Genomic DNA, 18608 nt, shown 5'->3' on the forward strand with positions numbered 1-18608 from the left:
TTATTTGAATTAAATATTAAATTCAACATTAACGTATTAGTAATCTATAAATGATTAACGTTTTGGTTTATTTAATTAAAAAAAATATGTTGTTTTGCTTTAATGAATTATACGACTAGTAATCTATTTTATTATAGTTTTATGAATAATAGTGTACATTCTAATTATGTTGAAAGATAATTTGATAATTTATTTATTATTTGTTTTTTGAAAAACATTTTTTTGAAATGAACCTTTTTTTTTTCCCTAAATAAAGCACCTATTACTTGTTTTATGAAAAATAATTTGATCATCTTTTTATTGTTTGTTTTATTAAATTAATTATTTTTGTATATATAAGACACACTTCATGTTGTACTGATCCAACAACCTCAGAGCAGAACAGAGCTGAGGGAGGCAGAGTGGTGTGTAGTGAGTGTAAGAGAGTTCAAAATGGGCATGAAAAGCATCTCTGTTTTCTTGTCATTCCCTTTTCTTTTCCTCCTGACCTTCATCTCATTTCACGCACAAACTAAAGCTGATGAGAACCGCGTTTATATTGTGTACATGGGATCTGCAGCCTCCTCCTCACCAAGAAGCAAAAATTCCTTAAGGAATGACCATGCTCTTCTTCTCAAATCTGTCCTAAGACGGTTGGTACCTCTACCGTATAAAACTATGTATAATTTGTTCATGTACAGCACTGTAACGTCAAAATGAAATAAAAGATGACCAAGAACACCGACCTTTTCCTCTAGCCTGGAATATCCGAGCCACACCTAAAGAGAGACAGCGATATACCAATACCATACCTTTTCGTCTCTCTTATTATTAATTAGTTTGTCTAGTAAGGCTGTTCCCCTTTTCTCAAACTTCTCTTTTTCACTTTTGGTTTCATATATTTATATTAGTAACAAGAAACTGAAGTTGATCAAAGTTGAATATTAATTATTTTGTGGGTGCATGCAGCAAAGCAAATGCAGTGGTGCACACTTACAGGCATGGTTTCTCAGGGTTCGCGGCTCGTCTCTCCGAAGAGGAGGCCCGCTCCATTGCTCATAAACCTGGAGTTGTGTCTGTTTTTCCTGATCCCTTATTAAAACTCCACACCACTCAATCTTGGGAATTTCTCAAGTATCAAACTGCTTTAGAAATTTATTCAAATCCCAACTCCATCTCCGGTGCCGCCAACGGATTTTCATCTGTTAGTGCTAATGGATCTGACACCATCATTGGTATTTTGGACACAGGTAATTATAGTCAGTTGATAATTAATTAAGATTCATAACTCTGATTGATTAATAGCCTACGTGGCGTGTATCAAATTAAACAAATAGGTATTTGGCCGGAGTCAGAGAGTTTCAATGACAAAGATATGGGTCCGATTCCGTCACGGTGGAAGGGAACGTGCATGAAAAGCGATGATTTCAGTTCCTCCAACTGTAATAGGTAAAAATGTGTACACATTAATTTCATGTTTAGGAATTTGAGTTGTGATTAAAATATATTTTAAGCTGTATGATATGATGATCAGGAAGTTGATAGGAGCAAGGTTTTACGACACCTCTGAATCCGATGATACAGAAACGGAGGACGGTTCACCAAGGGATTCAGAGGGACACGGCAGCCACGTGGCAGCCACAGCGGCAGGGAGCATTGTACAGGGTGCATCCTACTACGGTGTAGCTGCTGGGACAGCCAAGGGAGGCTCCCCAACTTCAAGGATCGCCGTCTATAAGGTATGCTCATCGGAAGGTTGCCTTGGCTCGGCCATTTTAGCGGCCTTTGACGACGCTATCGCCGACGGGGTGGACGTTCTTTCGCTGTCGCTTGGTTCACCCATTGAGTATGAGCCGGAGTTGAGCAGCGACCCTATTGCGATCGGGGCGTTCCATGCGGTGGAGCAGGGGATTACAGTGGTCTGCTCCGCGGGGAACGATGGCCCCTCCCGTGAAACTGTTGTCAACGCTGCGCCTTGGATTGTGACCGTTGCTGCCACCACCATTGACCGCGATTTTGAATCTGATGTGGTGTTAGGTGGAAACAAAACGATCAAGGTGAGGTGACTGCCTGATTACGGAGCTGATTACTGACCCACCATGTTAGCGTGTATTATATTATATTGTGTTTATGATGCAAATCATTTTCTGTCTAGCTCTTTTGTTCTTAATGAGCAAGATCTTTAAAAGAAATTGTGAAATCTCAGGGAAGAGGCATAAATTTTTCCGAACTCCAAAAATCTCCTGTGCACCCGTTGATATATGCTGGGTCTGCCGGCGAAGGTGACGCAAGGTACGTATTACGATTTCCAACTCCCATCCATATGATATATCTTGTAATTATGCATCTCTGATTCTCAGATCACACTGCTGATATACAATTTCAGAAACTGCGACGCAAACTCAATGGTGGCAGAAAAGATCAAGGGGAAGATTGTTATGTGTGACACCAATGACGATAATTATTCGAGGAATGAGCAGATTGACGCAGTGAAGAGTCTGGGCGGAGTTGGCATCATTTTTCAAGAGAAGAATCCGGGAGTAGTAGTAGTTATTTCTACAGCACTTCCGGCAACGGTCGTCAGCGTAAAGGATGGTCTGGACATCCTCTCCTATATCAACTCAACCAGGTAACTATAAAACCTCAGAATTTATAGAGTGTGTTTTGAAGCAAAGGCAATCGGTAGCTGAGAGTTGAAATTAATTAATCAATTACTTGTGAAGAAACCCAGTTGCAACCATCTTAGCAACAGTGACGGTGACAAAGTATAAACCAGCGCCCATTGTGGCATATTTTTCATCCAGAGGACCTTCGCATGGCGCAAGGAACATTCTCAAGGCAAGCAAGCGGGCTTCTGATTTCCAATTTTCCAAAATATGATATCACAAAGAAAGTTTAAAGCAATATTTCTAATATACTTGTTTGCAGCCTGATATTGCAGCACCTGGTGTGAATATTCTTGCGGCATGGATGGCCGATGATAAGGGTATTGCTCTAGAAGGAAAAGATCCCCCACTATTCAATGTCATCTCAGGGACTTCCATGGCATGCCCCCATGTTTCTGGGATAGCTGCCACCGTCAAATCGCAAAACCCCACATGGAGTCCTTCCGCCATCAGATCAGCACTCATCACAACAGGTCGAGAATATTTCATAACATAATGTTAATCATCAAGTTTAAAGGCACTTTTCTTTATCAACCCAACACTCATTTCTACAGACTGAATCAATTTGCAGCAACTCAAACAGACAACTTGGGAGCCCCACTTACTACGGATTCTAATTCTACAGCCACCCCGTATGATTACGGTGCAGGGGAAGTAAGGACAACTGGACCCTTACAACCAGGGCTGGTTTATGAAACTGACACCATCGACTACTTGAACTACCTCTGCTATTATGGCTACAACATATCCCAAATTAAAACCATCGCAAGAACTGCTCCCAAAGAATTTGCCTGCCCCAAGGACTCCAATGCTGATTACATATCCAACATCAACTACCCATCAATAGCAATTTCCAATTTCAATGGAAAAAAGACCAAGAATGTAAGCAGGAGGGTTACAAATGTTGCAGGGGATGGTGAAACAGTTTTTACCGCTACTGTGGATGCACCTACCGGTCTAAGTGTCACAGTGATTCCTGATAAACTAGAATTTTCAAAGAACAACCAGAAGCTGAGTTACCAAGTGGTTTTCTCTTCAACCACGTCCTCTCCCAAGGGAGATATGTTTGGGTCTCTTACATGGACCAATGGAAAGAATAAAGTCCGAAGTCCATTTGTTGTAAGCATTTGAAAACTGATCAGAACTATTTCAATAAATTATAACGGAAGATGATCAATATTTCAATAATTTATCTTCCCTAATCACCATAACCTACCCAATATGATTTCATCACAATCAGGCCTTGCAAATGGCAGCTTCTCCAGTCGCATTGGAAAAGATTACAATCTCTACATCTAACTTAAAGATGCAATAATCTAGAGGTAAGTTCTAATAATTCAGAGCATATTGGAAATTCTTTATGCCTAAAGGCAGGGATCAATCAACTTAAAATGAACAAGAATGACCACATAATAAGAAGCACATTTTTACCATATTAACATATAACAAAAGAGAACCAGAAAACATCACAGTTTGTAGGTCTAGAAGAGCAGGGGGTAAGGTGGAAGAAAATGATTGTCATCTGCAGAAGAACAAATATCCAAACAAAAGTACTTCACTAAGTAAAGAAAATTTTCAGATAATAGATAGAAACAGCATTCCACAGCCACTGGCTCAAAAAGAGCAACAAACCACAAAAACAGGTTTCTTCATCTCTAGGTCTTCACTCAAAAGCCCATTGGTTCTCCCTGCGGACCTCCTCCTCTTCCTCGGGCGTAAAGTCGTTCTTAATGTTGAACGTCTTGCGAATCTCCTCAGGAGTTTTGCCCTTGATCATGTCCGCCACCGTTTGGCAAGTCAGGTCCAGCAAGCTCTTTATGTTCAAATAGTTTGCAGCCTATAAACAACAGAGCTCAAAAGTATTTTTTCTCCCTATTAGTTGTACTAACCAAGAGGAAAAGAAATAGATCACAAATACAGGCACGCGCAAACAAGCTACGTGTGGCTCTGCTTATCAAATTTTCAGTTATATATATAATCAAACCTTTCAACATATAAAGAAATTTGTGATCCAGTGGTCATCAAGTGACTAGTAAAGATATGAACATAAATCATAATGGAGAAGACAACAGATGTTATACTTTCCCAAAATTAGACAAGCTAATTCATGAATCTAATGCCCTACAAACTATCAGAAGTGCAATAAAACAGTGGGTTGTGGGAGATATAAAGCCCTAACTCGACAAAAGTCAAATCAGAAAGAAAACTCATATTTATCAGATAATCAGAAACCCTAACGCAATTAAGGAAAGAATTAATCGAATTGTTCACAGCATAATAAATTCGAGATGAGAGTGAATATAGAAAAGGGGATAAAAGAAACGGACCAGTATGAGATCGAAGAGGGTGGCCTGGTCGATCTTGACAAAGTCGGTGTCCCAGGCCTTGAGGTCCTCATCGTTGGAAGGGCGGTCGTCGGGCTTAGCAGCGTCGACGTGCTTCTTGCAGTACTCGATGACCTTGGCCAAGATCTTGCTGGTGACGTTGGGAAGTGGGATCCCATTGTCCGCACAATCGTCCTCGACCATGTGCTTTATCGTCTGAGACTCCAAGGCCACCGCCTCGTCCACCTCGAACGTCTCGCCGTCCGAGCTTTTCAGTGTTATCTTCCTCTCTGACGACATCGTTCAGATCGGTGCCTTAACCCTGGAAACCCAAAAGAGATATGATTTTGGGATTTGATAGAGAGAGGGGGCTAATTTAACAAGTCCGAGGAGTAGCTTTTTTCTTTTACAAAGACTATTTTTATTTGGATAAAAAATATATAAAAAGACAAAGGACAATGGGGATTTTACGTCAGTCATCTCAGGTTCAGTTTTACTGCCCTCCAATTATTTACGACAAATTCAAAGATATAAATATATATATTTTTTTTGGACGACAGAAATTCAAAGATATATCATCAATCATTAATGTCATAATTTGTTTTGGTCGACGAACCACAATTTTGTTGCGTTTTGTTTTTCTTTTCAAGTTAATTGATAGGGTCATAATAGTACTTCTTTTTTTTTAAAAAAAATAATAGTGTTAAATTGAAATCTTAAGTTCGAAGTCAGAAAAAAATAAAGTTTCATTAATAAGGTAAAAAAATCTAGGTCCCATGAAATGTTGACCTGTCTTGTGCTTCATCTAGGGCGACCTCAAGTAATCAACGAAATATTGTTTAAACAAAACCAAAAAATAAATAAAAATCACATTTCTCTTATTTTGAGGGCTTTCATAAGAAATGGTAAAGTATGGCAAGTAAGATTTGTATCTGATCCAGAAAAATGAATAATAACTATGAGAACTAAAAGCAAGGCTAACAACATAGAATCAGGGCAGTGTCTGGAAAAAAGAAAGAAAAGAAAAACAAAATAACAACATAGGATCAGTGACAGATTCAAGGGTTAATTCCGCACGTTATATTCTGGCTAGACATCTTCAAAGCATCTGAAACTTGGAAGCCAACTAATATATCAATGGGAACGGATTGAGTGTTGTGAAGTGCGGGCCTAAATAAACCATCATCGTTTTGGCGATCAGAGGGACCAGTTGGACCGTAGCATAAGCGCAGTCATTCTGGCATTCCCATCGACAATATGTGCAATACCTGGCTTCACACTGAATCTCTTGCCCAAGTTTAATTTCATGTAGGATTCAATCTGAACACGGTCCCATAAATTAGGACCTCCAAGTATCCCACTCAAATTCATTCCCCATCCAACTGAATCTTCAGAATCATCAGACACACTCACAGCCCATTCTAAATGCCTGGGATTTGACTGCTTCATCTCAATCCAACCCCCAAGCTTTGTCATCTCATCAACTTCTGATTCCAACATCAGAGCAATGGATCCACTTGAACCCTTTTCCGGTGAGTTTGATCCCAGTGCTGGAACGTATGCTTCAACCATTGCCTCCGGGGATCTATCTTGTGTCAAACTGCCTTCAACGATTGTCTCACGGAATCTATCATGTGTCAAACTGCCTAAGGGAATGGTAAGAGCTCCAATTCTATGATCCACATACTCACTTGATAATCTAGGCATTTGGTGAAGACCCAGAAGCGAGAGCTTTGTTCCTCCAGGAAGTTGACAGACAATTTGCCCAAAAGTGCTCAAGCAAAGCTCAACTCTACCAGAACCCACTTGCGCTCCCAGTCCGGAGACAAACTGAGCCAATGAAGCAACAGTATTTGATTTTTTCACCATTAAGCCAACTGCACTGCCATTATGCTGATTTAGAAGCGGTGGCCCAAATGATGAAAGATCAGTAAGGCCCTTCCCCTGCAAGGAGAAAGAGGAAATATATCTGCTTAACGAAAATCTTTCGGGAGACTTGTCAATGCCAGAAAATTTTACAGTGAGAGAACAGATGCACCAACACATGTAAAATTTACCATGAAAGAACACATAACACCAATAGGATGTACAACATGCCTAATGATATGGTTGATGTTACTCAATTAAAAAACTCACAAACAACATGATTGTCACAAAAGAAAAACTCCAACCAAATGATATGACGACCCTAGCTGATTATCGAACTAAACTAAAAGGTCTGTCAAATTCACCCACAAGAAAAAACTACATTTGAAAATCAACTGGGCTCACACACTGAGAAAAGAAAGAGTATCTTATTTACATCCTCAAATAATTGTTACGTTGACATCCATCTCATAAGTCATGACCTTAATTTTATGAAATGAAATACGGAACACTAATCCAACTCCATTGATGCATACAGGTCTTATCAGAAAGAAAAAGAAAATGAATGAATACTGGTATGTACCAAAAAATAAAAAAATAAATAAAGTAAACAAATTAGTCCACCATTGAGATTAATGCGAGCATGTGATACCTGGTGGGAAGGATTTGTAAGAACTGCAACATCCCTGCACTGAGCTCCCACTGGGATTGCAATTGCAGATAACCAGTTGCTGACATTTGCTGTATAGGAAACTTTTGCTAGAGAAAGTGGGCATTCTGAAAGATCAGAAAGACTACCCTTGTGCTTCTGACTGGCTACAAACTCCGTCACAAGCGTGTCATTCTGCCGAACACTTGTTTCAAAAGCAAACCTTGAATCAACCCCGGTTCTCATTCCTGCTCGACTAAGAACATCAGATTTGTGATCATCGTCAATATTATGCATCAACAAGACAGCCCCCAAGAGATCAACCTCTCCCCTTACAAGAGTGCTGGCTTCTTGGAATGGACTTCCTTTGGAAGTTCCATACAAGGAAACCATTCTCTCAACCTTATCTTGTCTATCCCTGAGTTTCATTAAGTCCGAAAATGCTTCTCGTTGCAGCCGCTTCAATATTTCAATCTGAAAATTTCATATCGTGTAAGTGTTGTAATTTGTAAAGCGTCATCACATAGCTCATTGCTTTATTTTCCATTTATCTAATCTGAATAAATACCCCACCATTTCTCACTCATGGGTACTCCTCCATTTTACAATGCAACTACCAGCAGCTTTGCTTAGGTTAATAATTTGTTTTTCTTCTTTTGAAGCAAAAATAGGGCAAAATCAGTTCGAATTACGGCAAGGCAATGAAACATATCTACAGTGGGGACTGGGAAGTGGGATGAAAGATAATAAATAAGAAAAGAAGAAAGGATCAATTTTGGAAATACCGGATGTCGGCGAGCTGAACGTTGAGGGTGCCCATGAATGAGGCCGTCAAACAATTCTTGGGTCGATTTCGTCAAACCTCTAAACTTGTCTACTACAAAAGCTACGGGTTCCATTTCAGAACCCTATCAAGACCCTTCTGGACCAAGATTGCTGCAGTGATTGATTGTCAGAGACCCAGAGGGTTCATATATAGAAATTCAATATTTTCCAGATGCTGGGATTTTAAAATCCAGACTCAACCCGAGAGCGGCAAGCCTGCAAGCATTAGTCCGCTGAATTCCTCTCTTTTCTTTTTTTTCTTCTTGGTTTTTCCTATTTGTTAAACGGCACGTCGTTTCATTGTTCAATCAGGCGGGATGGTAATGACACATGAGCAGAAAAGTCCAGCCCAGATGAGCCTAGCTTGTAGTGGACTTAGTAATTGGGCCTTATCTCTCTTTTTCAATTTCTTTGGTCCAAGTTGAAAAATTGCTCCCTCTCTAAATTGATTGATGGCATTACAAGTGTGAAAGTGAACAACATCCGTTTTTGTTTTAGGGTCATTCTTTTTTGTTTTATGGCATTACAATTTACAAGAGGTGCGATGAAGAGTTGCTGGAATGCATTATGCATGCATCTCATGATTTCTCTCTTTGGGTGCGCAATTTTATATATATATATATATGCTTCAAGATTACTTGCACAGATTTTCATCCCTATTTTCTCCATTATGAATTATAGGATGCATCCACAAACTTAAGAAAATGATCAGTTGCATAAATAAATAAATAATACTGATTTGACTGAATATATATAATGGTAAATAAAGAATATTGGTGATCCCGCTTGAGCAATGTGATCGAAGTAATCCAATCCAAATCAATCATTTATTTTGGCTGTGGAAGAAGGCTTGAATGGACTTGTGGAGTACCTGATGGGTAATAATCCTGTATGCTCTCTCAGAGGGATGATAACTGTCCCAGAAAACATAGTTTGTTGCATTTTTACAGGTGTTGGGAGAACATTGGTTACAAAATGCAGCAACCTCTATGATCCCTGTACCACAGCACCCTCTGTTTATAACTTCAAATCCTGCATGCATGCATGCATTATATTTTTATCAAGAGATCGATTATCAACAGATTGTTACAAGGTTATTTGAATGAGGCTTACCATATTTTTTTGGATTGTGGATGATATCTAGGAAAGGGCCGTACACATCCATGAAGACAGCCACTGTGGCATGGAATTGGTGACTGTTAAGGCAATCCAACTCTGCCGATAGCTTCTTGTTGAACAACTCTGCTGCTTCATTATATCTCTCTACACACTTTCTTTCTGGACCTCCTCCTAAAGTTCTCTGTGCCGGTATGCATCCAATTGGTGGTACGCTGATCACGCCTATCCTCCGTGCCCCCAATGTGTATAATTTCTTTGTTTAATTTAAAGATTACGACTTTAATCACTGTTTATAATAAGCAGCTGCAACAACTTAATTGTAATTGTAATACATGCATATACAGTGAATGATGAATTAATTAAGTACCTGCACAAAGGCTGAAGCCTCGGTGAGCATAAGATCAGTGTAGGCATAAATATCATATTTCCAGAAGCGCGCAGGTGTATGATAGTAGGTATTGACAATGTCATCACTGCCTGCAGCCACCACGAATAGGCTGTTGCTTATAATGCTGCTTGCTCTCTCTTCTCCAACGTACTTTTTCAGCTTCTCTATGTATTCTTTCAGCAGTTGTAATTGTTCCGAAAGCGGTATAACTAACTGTTTATATATATATATATATATGAGTATAAACACAAATCTTCAAGATTCAGATCACTAAGATTATACTAATAATTAAACCGTAATTAATTACCATTAACTTAGATGTCAGAGGATCAAATCCTGCTCCGCCTGAAGCAAAGTTTACACCAGTAGGCAAGTCCTCGGCTTGAAGACATGGATCAAGATACGCGGGCAATAATTCTTTGATTCCAAGGTCCTCCACTGAACAAAAAAAAAAGAAAAAAAAAAGAGAATAAGCACATTCTTTGGTGACATAACTAATTGGAAAAGGATTTGCATTATACTAGTAATAGAATAGATTATGAATAAAAATTACCAATAAGGTCTGAGGGAACCTTGCCATTGCCAAATCTTCCAGTTGGTAACCCTCCCATAAAATCTCTCCCGTATGGAAGGAAATTGCTTTTAACAAGAGTGGTAAGGTTGTTATTGTTCCCCGTATCAACTATCGAGTCCCCAAACATAAAAACACCCGGTATTGTTACATTGTTTGGTAGCTTCACAATAGCTTGGGCAGTAGAAAGAATCAGATCCACATAAACAAACATAAAGAAAAATAAATTGTTCATTGCAGCTCTGCAGAACTTAGTTAACTTTCAAGCTTTTCCGATTCTGTCTGAATCTAAATGGAATATATAATATGAAGGAGGAAAATTCATCAATGTGTCAGTTGTGTGACTTTGAAATCAATTGATTCCTTGCACGGATCTGTTACCACTCATGCAATTGGTGTGCTTTCTGATCGAAAAGGCTATGTATATCAATGGACTTCTCTAAAACGCACCTACCAAATCACCTGTTTCTGTTTCAAATAAAAAAGGAGGTCGAGGGAGGTCTATATGAATAAAATAATGACAATCAAGCATATAACAGTCAGCCTTAAACATAAATCTAATATGCAGAAGTACTTTTCATGTGTGAATCTGCTTTCTGCAACTTTTTCGAAAATTTTAGTTATACTAGTACTTCAAGTGCAATTATGTCTGTGGTTTTGCACCCCAACATATACAGAAGCAGCCAAGGAGCAGCTACCTGCTGCAGAAAATGGGACGTTAAAATTTCCGGGGCTTTTTGCCTTTGGAGATTCAATTCTTGATACTGGCAACAACAATAATCTTGCAACTGTAGCTAAATGCAATTTCCCGCCCTATGGAAGAGATTTAGTGGGAGGCATACCAACAGGAAGATTTGGCAATGGAAAAGTGCTCTCAGACTTGATAGGTACATATATTGATCACAGGAAAACTGAGATACAAATGCTCTGGTAACCAGTGATTGATGATCATCATTAATTGAACAAACTAGTTTCATTTTAATGACTAGTTTTGTTTGTTTTTAATTCTTTAGCCGAAGGCTTGGGAATCAAAGAACTTTTGCCACCATATCTTGACCCAAACCTGCAGAGCCCTGATCTCCCTACTGGTGTATGCTTTGCGTCAGGTAGCTCTGGTTATGATCCTCTAACACCAACCATAACGGTATGTTACGGCTAAAATGTACATTCGACTCGAGGACCTCAATTGTTTGCTTCTCCTAATTGGAATATTGCCGATTTTCTTGTGGAAAACTAGGGAACTTTATCTCTATTCAAACAATTAGAACTCTTCAAAGAGTACATTGTGAAGCTGACAGGGATTATTGGAGAAGAGAGAGCAAGAGCCATCATAGCCAACAGTCTATATTTAGTTTCAGCAGGCAACAATGACATTTTGATTAGTTATTCTCTCATTGCTAGAAAGCTTCACTACGATTTTCCTTCATATGCTGCTCTTTTAGTCAGCATGGCTTCTACTTTCCTCCGGGTAAATTAATTAATCAAATGAAATAATCACCACTAGTATAGCGTGACTTAAATCTTCTTTCTTTTTTGTTATTAAAATTAGTGTGACTTGACTTTGAAGGATTTATATAGCCTCGGGGCAAGGCGAATTGGTGTTTTCAGTACAGCAGCAGTGGGATGCTCCCCATTTGACAGAAATAGAGGAGGCTTACTGAGAGAGTGTTTGGAGCTGGAATTGGAAGAAGCAGCATGGTTCAATTCTCAGCTATCATCTGAACTAGATTACATCAAAACCAACTTTACAGAAGCCAAGCTAGTCTTTTTGGATATCTACCACCCTCTTCTTGATCTCAATCAACATCCTCACAAATCAGGTAATCTTTTAGTTATTAGATTTTAGCCGCTGCTTTTTTGTTTTCTTAACAATTTCACTTGTTTGTTTGTTTATATCTATAATTTCAGGATTCCAAGTAGAGAAGTTTGGATGTTGTGGTACTGGAACAATAGGAGTAGCGGTATTGTGTAACGAATTCAGTCCGTTCACATGTACAGATGCATCTAAATACCTCTATTGGGATGCAGTTCATCCCACAGAAAGAGCTCTCAGAATCGTTGCTTCTCAGATTCTTAAAAAATACATAAATAGTTTCTTTTGATGCTACTCATTGTATCAGTGGTCTTCCCGTATCAAGACTCTACTGGACTAATTTATATAGATAATATAAATATTAAAAAAAAAAAAAAAAAAAAAAAGGCATATTGGTGCATATCTAAACTTGCAGGGTTTTATTGATTGATTGGAATTGAATAATCATGCTTGCAACTTGCACGGAAATTGATCATAAGGATAGTGACTTGTCTCAGAAGAAGCGGTTGGCATATTTGTCTAGCATCTGCTGCACAATGATCTTGTATGCACTTTCTGTTGGATGGTAGCTGTCCCAAAAAACATACTTAGAGTCATCTGAACAGGTGCCTGCAGGCTGAAACTGGTTGCACAGTTTTGTTACTTCAATAATCCCACTACCACAGCACCCTTTATTCACAACTTCAAAGCCTGCAGATATTCAATAAAAACATCTTTATTTGTATTCTTATTTTCTCTAAGGGGAAGAAGAAACAGCGCACAAATATTTAGTTGGATGTTTTTTATTATTAGCTTATTATGACAAGAAAAATGAAAGATATATAATCGCATTAGTTAGAACTTAGGCAGATTAATGCACCGTATTTTGTAGGGTTTATGATGAGATCAAGTAGTGGATTGTAGATCTCAATATAGACCACTCTTGAGTTGGGCAGGATTTTGTTAAGGCCATCCATCTCTGCAGAGAGTTTGAAATTGAAGAGCTGCGATGCTTGGTTTTGTTTGTCGTCACATTCTCTTAGCACGCCTCCTCCAATCGTTCGTTGAGATGGCACACATCCGATGGGTGGCGCATTGAGTACACCTATTCTTCGTGCCCCCAGGCCATATAAGTCCTAGCTACCAAATCATTTGCTACATCAAACTTTTGAGTTTAACCATCTGCAATTGCGCTATTTCTCCAAAGTTGAGTTCAAATGCGTACCTTGACGTACTGAGAGGCATAGTTGAGCATGAAGTCAGTGTAAGAAGGAACATCATACTCCAATTTCCTAGCACCGCTAAGAAAATAGGTGTTAGAAATATCATTGCTGCCCGCTACCACAAAAATCAAACAGTTTGCTATGATGAAGTTTGTTCTCTCTTCTCCAGCAATTCCCTTCAGCTTTTCTACGTACTCTTGGAACTGCTTCAGTTGGTCAGATAGTGATGCAACTCCCTATATATTTCAACAAAAATAACAAACAGCAACACCAGTGAGTGGGAATTTTCAGAATGTGTGAGGGAAAAGAAGAAAGGGTTAAACAAGTGTAAGTACCGCGAGTTGTGCTGTCAAAGGGTCATAGCCTGCACCACCAGCAGCTATTACTACACCAGTAAGGAGATCCTCTGGCTGCAGGGTTGGATCCAAATATGCTGGCAACAGCTCTTTGATTCCAAATGCTTCCACTGAACAAGAAAAAACACAACATTGTCCATCTTTCATGAAAGCTCCTTTCAGCATTAAGTTAACATATCACATGAATTAAGTACTTTGTTAATTTTTTTGACGTCAATTGCGCTTCGACTGAGGAAAAGTGAAACATATGAGCATTTGGTCCGGAGGAGAAGTTACATGTAAGCACAGCTGGAGTTGGGTGTGCAAATCAAGTTGACTCCTAATAATATACTCATAATGTAATCAATAATACCAATTAGCAATGCTGGATGAAATAATGAGGAGGATGAGAACCTATGAGGTCCGAGGGAACCTTTCCATTGGAAAATCTTCCCGTTGGCATTCCTCCCTTGAGGTCTTTCCCATATGGAAGGAAATTGCAGCGTGCAAGTGTTTTGAAATTGTTGTTGTTGTTGCCCGTATCAACAATCGAATCTCCGAATATAATCACTGCCGGAACACTTACATTCCCCGGTAGCTTGACTGTCGTAGCTGCTGTCTCTGTAGTATTGCTTACAATGCACAAGAAAAGCAGGAAAAATATGTTAATGTAAGACAGAAAGATGCATATAGCGTTTGATGTGGTCACTGGAACATGTGACCACTGTCTCTGCCTGAACATGTTATGTCCACACATAGCTAATCCTGGGTTTGGATCTCTCCAATCCAACTATCCAAATACACAGAGTAATTGAATGAACAAAATTGTCAAATAAAAAATATTCGGGCAAATTTTTTGAGGATTTATGTTCTTCTCCAAAGAGACAAAATGCTTGTGTCGGAGCTTTGAAAGCATCTCAATTTCAGTTTGGAATTCATGAACTCCTTGTTCTCAAAAAAAAAAAGAACAATATATAGAAGAGTGCTGCTAAACGAACTCTAAAATTAACTGAGTACACCCTATAATCTAAGTTAATCCTAATATTTTAATCAAAACGTAAAATTAACTAAGTACACCCTATTTAACAACCAAAAATAACCCTAGTACAACACTCTAATACCAATCCTAAACTAGGTTTTTCTTTTTACATGAATTTGTGCCCTTTTTTTTTAGATTTTGGGTTTCATCAAAATCTTTAATTTCGTAATACCAATCCTAAACTAGTACTTGTTGCGTTATTCGTGAGCACCAAGCAATACGAAGACTTTTCTACGTCTGATAAGGGTTGAATATAGTGGGTAAGGTGTACTTATTAAAATTTTATTTGTTTCACAATTCAATATATCCTTTTTGGTCATTTTATATTAGGGTAAATTAGTAATTCAATAAATAGTTTGGTAGTAGGGTGTACTCAGTTAATTTTAGGGTTCGTTTAGCAGCTCTATATAGAAATAGAACATTCTCCCAAAAATTCCCTCTTTCATTCATTATTTGGCATCTCTTTGTTTAATTAAGGAATTTTTTTCCTTTTTAATTCTTATGAAATTGAGTTTTTATTTTAGGGTTGAGGTTTTTTCCTTAAGTCCTTAAAAGTCATTTTTTAAAGGGGTAAATTTGTCTATAAAATTTTAAAGATAAGATGGATGGAAAAATAGGACATGTGGGTGGAAATAGCAACACTCTATATATAAGTATATTACATGTTTACAATATAAGGTAACTACATATGCAATGCAGCATTGGGAAATAATAAAGTCCAACCTAATTAGAGAAAGAGTCAAACCTAATTACGTGTAAGGAATACAAATCACACACCCTAACCCAAACCTAATTACACAAAGGAAGTCAAACCTAATAAGAATTACTTGTGGTTCTTGCATAGTTTTCCTTGCTTTTATGCAATGATCTTCTTCAGTTTATCCCTTAGGCCGTCAGTTAATACCATAAATTTATGCAAACCGGCTGTGTTTAGTTCTTAGCACTACCTAAATCTTATGGACCTAATTCAGTTAATGCCATGAATTTATGCAAACGGCTGTGTTTAGTTCCTAGCGCTACCAAGCCTTATGGACCTAAATCATGCAGTACAAAAACACAAAGATTATGACTAAGTTTTATATTAATTGTTCTTGTTTCGGTTAAATAATTTTTTAATTGCTTTCCTGTGTTTATTAGAGTGCTGCTATTTCCACCCACCTGTCGTATTTTCCCACTCACCTTATCTTCAATTTTTTATAGATAAATTTACCTATTTGTAAAATGACTTCTAAGGACAAATTTACACCTTTCTCCTTGCTTGTCTTGTTTCTCTACGGATAGACGCTAGAGAGGAAAAAAAATCCAGGTTGACTCTTCTTTGCCGTATCACTTCCTCAAGTAAAAGTGTAATTCCTCTCATCTTACGTTTCCATGTTTCTTTGCGTTTACTCTGTCTTGTGAACTATTCGAAATTTTTTGTAGGTGGATTTTCTTATTGACTCAAAAGAAAAGAAAAGAAAAGTAAAATTTGTAGGTGTGTTTTGGAGTTTCTGAAACTAGGGTTTTTTTTTTTTTTTTTCATGGGATGCTTGTGGTTCAATTTTAGTAAGATTTTTGGTCTATTTACTTGATTTTGTTTGTTTTGTTTTGGGGTTTGCTACAGGGAGATTTAATATTTGTGGTTTCTAAAGCTAATTGGAACAAAACTAGGGTTGTTTTGAGCTTGGTTTTGGATTTTTTGGGTATCCCTTGAAGCTTTGGAATGGTTTGACTTTGTGGGTATTTAGCAGAAGTACATATATTTCGTTTGATGAAGTTGTATTTGAGATACAAGGAGTTGGAAAGTTGTATTTGAGCTTTGTTTTGAAATTCTGCGAAATTGTGTTTTGAAGCTTATGAGAAGATTGATAATTCGTATATATTGAATGATGAAAATAGAATGAGGTACAGAACCTTTATACAAATACAATAGCCAATTAGGGTGCTGGGAACTAGCCTAAATGGATCATTCCTTAATATACACGTCTACATAAAAGGAAGGAAATAAACTAAATATCTGTACAGATCAATGATTAATACTCAGAATCAATCACGTTGATTTAGTTGGGATTTTACGCTCCTCAACACTCCCCTTCAAGTTGGAATGTATGTTGATGATTCCTAACTTGCTGAGTAAAATCGCAAATTGTGGAAGACTCACGGCCTTTGTGAATATGTCTGCTGGTTGTTGTAAGGTGGAAATATGAGCCGTTTTGATCATTCCACTTTGAACCTTTTCTCTCACCAGATGGCAATCAATTTCAATGTGTTTAGTCCGTTCATGAAATACTGGATCCGAAGCAATGTGGAGCGCTGCTTGGTTGTCACAATATAACTTGACTGCATGTGAATGCTTAATGCCTAAATCTTGCAAAATATATCGTAACCAAGTAATTTCGCAACAAGCGGCGGCCATGGAACGATATTCAGCTTCGGCACTAGATCGGGATACTGTGGTTTGCTTCTTGGTCTTCCAAGAAACCAAAGAATTGCCAAGAAATACACAATACCCGGTAGTAGAACGTCGAGTATCACGACATCGAGCCCAATCCGCATCACAAAAAGCATTTAATTGAATTGGACTGTTGGCAGAAAGAAAAATACCTTGCCCTGGTGCACGTTTGACATAGCGCAAAACCCGATAAGCTGCCTCTAGGTGTGGTGTTCGTGGCTTATCCATGAACTGGCTTAGAGTGTGAACGGCATACACCAAGTCAGGCCGGGTAATTGTCAAATAGATCAGCCTCCCCACAAGCCTTCGATACGAAGACGGATCATCAATGTAGTCGCCATCATGTTTGCTAAGGGACAAATTCTGCTCCATGGGTGAAAGAGAGAGGATGTTTGGTACCTTGGGGTTCAATCGACGCCGAGTTAGATGATGGGAGAGACCGGGCAGGTAATTTTATGTTGACATGATACTGCTGAAGATAACTGGGCATGGTGGTACGCCGGGGCAGTGGTGGAGACACCGGTGTGAGAGGAGATGGAGGTGCTGGAAGCACGAGATCAGGTGCTGGAAGTGCAAGATCAGGTGCTGGAAGGGAAAAGGTAGGTGCTGGAAGCGCAAGAGCAGGTGCTGGAAGCTCAGGGGCAGGCGCTGGAAGTGTTTCCAGCGCAAGGTCAGGCGCTGGAAACTGTGAACTAGGAGAAGGAAGTCCAGGAGTTGGGGCATCATCAAAATGGGTGGGATGAGAAATTGGGAAGACAAGAGAAGAGTCGGTGGCGGAAGATGGAAAAGGGAAAGTAGTTTCATGAAAGATGACATCCCGAGAAATAAAAATTTTACCCGTATTGAGATCATAAACCCGATAGCCCTTTGTGCCATATGGGTAACCAAGAAAAATGCAACGTGTGGCCCTAGCATCAAATTTGGTTGGACGTAGATGATGAGTAGAGGCAAAGCACAAACAACCAAAAACTCTTAAGTGGTCATAGACTGGGGGTTTTCGAAAAAGGACTTCGTAGGGAGTTTTTTCTTTAAGAACTTGTGTAGGAGTGCGGTTAATAAGATATGTGGCAGTGAGTATGGCATCCCCCCAAAATTTCTTAGGAAGTTTGGCTTGGAAGAGTAAAGCTCGGGCAACATTGAGAAGATGTCGGTGTTTTCTTTCGACTACTCCATTTTGTTGTGGAGTGGAGACACAACTAGTGTGATGTAAAATCCCTTTATCAGAAAAAAATTGTGTCATTAGAAACTCAGGTCCATTATCACTGCGAACAATTTTAACATGGGAAGAGAATTGTGTTTCAACAAGATTGATAAAGGTAGTGAGCTTTTGGCGTGCATCTGATTTGTGGTGCATTAAATAAACCCATGTACATCTGGAGTAATCATCTACAATGGTTAAGA

General features: G+C 38.7%; 6 protein-coding genes across 6 annotated transcripts; 2 read left to right on the forward strand and 4 right to left on the reverse strand.

Moving 5' to 3' along the window:
• On the forward strand, positions 383 to 3847 carry LOC18792241 (CO(2)-response secreted protease). Its single transcript, XM_020565309.1, has 9 exons — positions 383 to 632; positions 949 to 1229; positions 1317 to 1428; positions 1514 to 2036; positions 2186 to 2271; positions 2366 to 2608; positions 2703 to 2817; positions 2908 to 3118; positions 3217 to 3847. The coding sequence occupies exons 1-9, from the start codon at positions 433 to 435 to the stop codon at positions 3774 to 3776; spliced, it is 2331 nt and encodes a 776-aa protein (XP_020420898.1). The 5' UTR covers positions 383 to 432; the 3' UTR covers positions 3777 to 3847.
• On the reverse strand, positions 4056 to 5385 carry LOC18792975 (SKP1-like protein 1B). The gene is made up of 2 exons (XM_007225923.2): positions 4973 to 5385; positions 4056 to 4482 (listed from the first exon to the last, which is right to left on the reverse strand). Exons 1-2 carry the CDS (start codon positions 5267 to 5269, stop codon positions 4309 to 4311), a joined length of 471 nt encoding a protein of 156 aa, XP_007225985.1. The 5' UTR covers positions 5270 to 5385; the 3' UTR covers positions 4056 to 4308.
• LOC18792341 lies at positions 5791 to 8564 on the reverse strand. Its single transcript, XM_007222105.2, has 3 exons — positions 8270 to 8564; positions 7488 to 7958; positions 5791 to 6913 (listed from the first exon to the last, which is right to left on the reverse strand). The coding sequence occupies exons 1-3, from the start codon at positions 8381 to 8383 to the stop codon at positions 6167 to 6169; spliced, it is 1332 nt and encodes a 443-aa protein (XP_007222167.1). The 5' UTR covers positions 8384 to 8564; the 3' UTR covers positions 5791 to 6166.
• On the reverse strand, positions 9133 to 10622 carry LOC18788677 (GDSL esterase/lipase EXL3). The gene is made up of 5 exons (XM_007224938.2): positions 10370 to 10622; positions 10124 to 10254; positions 9796 to 10029; positions 9423 to 9681; positions 9133 to 9341 (listed from the first exon to the last, which is right to left on the reverse strand). Exons 1-5 carry the CDS (start codon positions 10620 to 10622, stop codon positions 9133 to 9135), a joined length of 1086 nt encoding a protein of 361 aa, XP_007225000.2.
• LOC109947248 (GDSL esterase/lipase At3g14820-like) lies at positions 10950 to 12500 on the forward strand. Its single transcript, XM_020557176.1, has 5 exons — positions 10950 to 11274; positions 11401 to 11531; positions 11625 to 11855; positions 11955 to 12207; positions 12296 to 12500. Exons 1-5 carry the CDS (start codon positions 10950 to 10952, stop codon positions 12487 to 12489), a joined length of 1134 nt encoding a protein of 377 aa, XP_020412765.1. The 3' UTR covers positions 12490 to 12500.
• LOC18791405 (GDSL esterase/lipase EXL3) lies at positions 12670 to 14522 on the reverse strand. The gene is made up of 5 exons (XM_007223263.2): positions 14152 to 14522; positions 13738 to 13868; positions 13405 to 13638; positions 13060 to 13315; positions 12670 to 12890 (listed from the first exon to the last, which is right to left on the reverse strand). The coding sequence occupies exons 1-5, from the start codon at positions 14492 to 14494 to the stop codon at positions 12694 to 12696; spliced, it is 1161 nt and encodes a 386-aa protein (XP_007223325.2). The 5' UTR covers positions 14495 to 14522; the 3' UTR covers positions 12670 to 12693.

Source organism: Prunus persica, chromosome G1 (assembly GCF_000346465.2).
Source record: "Prunus persica cultivar Lovell chromosome G1, Prunus_persica_NCBIv2, whole genome shotgun sequence".
NCBI lineage: Eukaryota > Viridiplantae > Streptophyta > Magnoliopsida > Rosales > Rosaceae > Prunus > Prunus persica.

What these genes read in the sequence shown, in the direction of transcription:
- LOC18788677 (XM_007224938.2), bottom strand. Translation starts at nt 10,622, where the DNA reads ATGAACAATTTATTTTTCTTTATGTTTGTTTATGTGGATCTGATTCTT. An exon ending in CTCTGACATCTAAGTTAATG is followed by an intron (nt 10,030 to 10,123) that starts GTAATTAATTAC and finishes ATATATAAACAG; the next exon opens with TTAGTTATACCGCTTTCGGA. An exon ending in AGGCTTCAGCCTTTGTGCAG is followed by an intron (nt 9,682 to 9,795) that starts GTACTTAATTAA and finishes AATTAAACAAAG; the next exon opens with AAATTATACACATTGGGGGC.
- LOC18792975 (XM_007225923.2), bottom strand. Translation starts at nt 5,269, where the DNA reads ATGTCGTCAGAGAGGAAGATAACACTGAAAAGCTCGGACGGCGAGACG. An exon ending in CCCTCTTCGATCTCATACTG is followed by an intron (nt 4,483 to 4,972) that starts GTCCGTTTCTTT and finishes TGTTGTTTATAG; the next exon opens with GCTGCAAACTATTTGAACAT.
- LOC18791405 (XM_007223263.2), bottom strand. Translation starts at nt 14,494, where the DNA reads ATGTGTGGACATAACATGTTCAGGCAGAGACAGTGGTCACATGTTCCA. An exon ending in GGTTCCCTCGGACCTCATAG is followed by an intron (nt 13,869 to 14,151) that starts GTTCTCATCCTC and finishes TTTCTTGTTCAG; the next exon opens with TGGAAGCATTTGGAATCAAA. An exon ending in ATGCCTCTCAGTACGTCAAG is followed by an intron (nt 13,316 to 13,404) that starts GTACGCATTTGA and finishes TTTGGTAGCTAG; the next exon opens with GACTTATATGGCCTGGGGGC.
- LOC18792241 (XM_020565309.1), top strand. Translation starts at nt 433, where the DNA reads ATGGGCATGAAAAGCATCTCTGTTTTCTTGTCATTCCCTTTTCTTTTC. An exon ending in TCCTATATCAACTCAACCAG is followed by an intron (nt 2,609 to 2,702) that starts GTAACTATAAAA and finishes TTACTTGTGAAG; the next exon opens with AAACCCAGTTGCAACCATCT. An exon ending in ATCAGCACTCATCACAACAG is followed by an intron (nt 3,119 to 3,216) that starts GTCGAGAATATT and finishes ATCAATTTGCAG; the next exon opens with CAACTCAAACAGACAACTTG.
- LOC109947248 (XM_020557176.1), top strand. Translation starts at nt 10,950, where the DNA reads ATGCAGAAGTACTTTTCATGTGTGAATCTGCTTTCTGCAACTTTTTCG. An exon ending in AGTGCTCTCAGACTTGATAG is followed by an intron (nt 11,275 to 11,400) that starts GTACATATATTG and finishes TTAATTCTTTAG; the next exon opens with CCGAAGGCTTGGGAATCAAA. An exon ending in CTCTAACACCAACCATAACG is followed by an intron (nt 11,532 to 11,624) that starts GTATGTTACGGC and finishes GTGGAAAACTAG; the next exon opens with GGAACTTTATCTCTATTCAA.
- LOC18792341 (XM_007222105.2), bottom strand. Translation starts at nt 8,383, where the DNA reads ATGGAACCCGTAGCTTTTGTAGTAGACAAGTTTAGAGGTTTGACGAAA. An exon ending in GTTCAGCTCGCCGACATCCG is followed by an intron (nt 7,959 to 8,269) that starts GTATTTCCAAAA and finishes TGAAATTTTCAG; the next exon opens with ATTGAAATATTGAAGCGGCT. An exon ending in TTACAAATCCTTCCCACCAG is followed by an intron (nt 6,914 to 7,487) that starts GTATCACATGCT and finishes TTCTCCTTGCAG; the next exon opens with GGGAAGGGCCTTACTGATCT.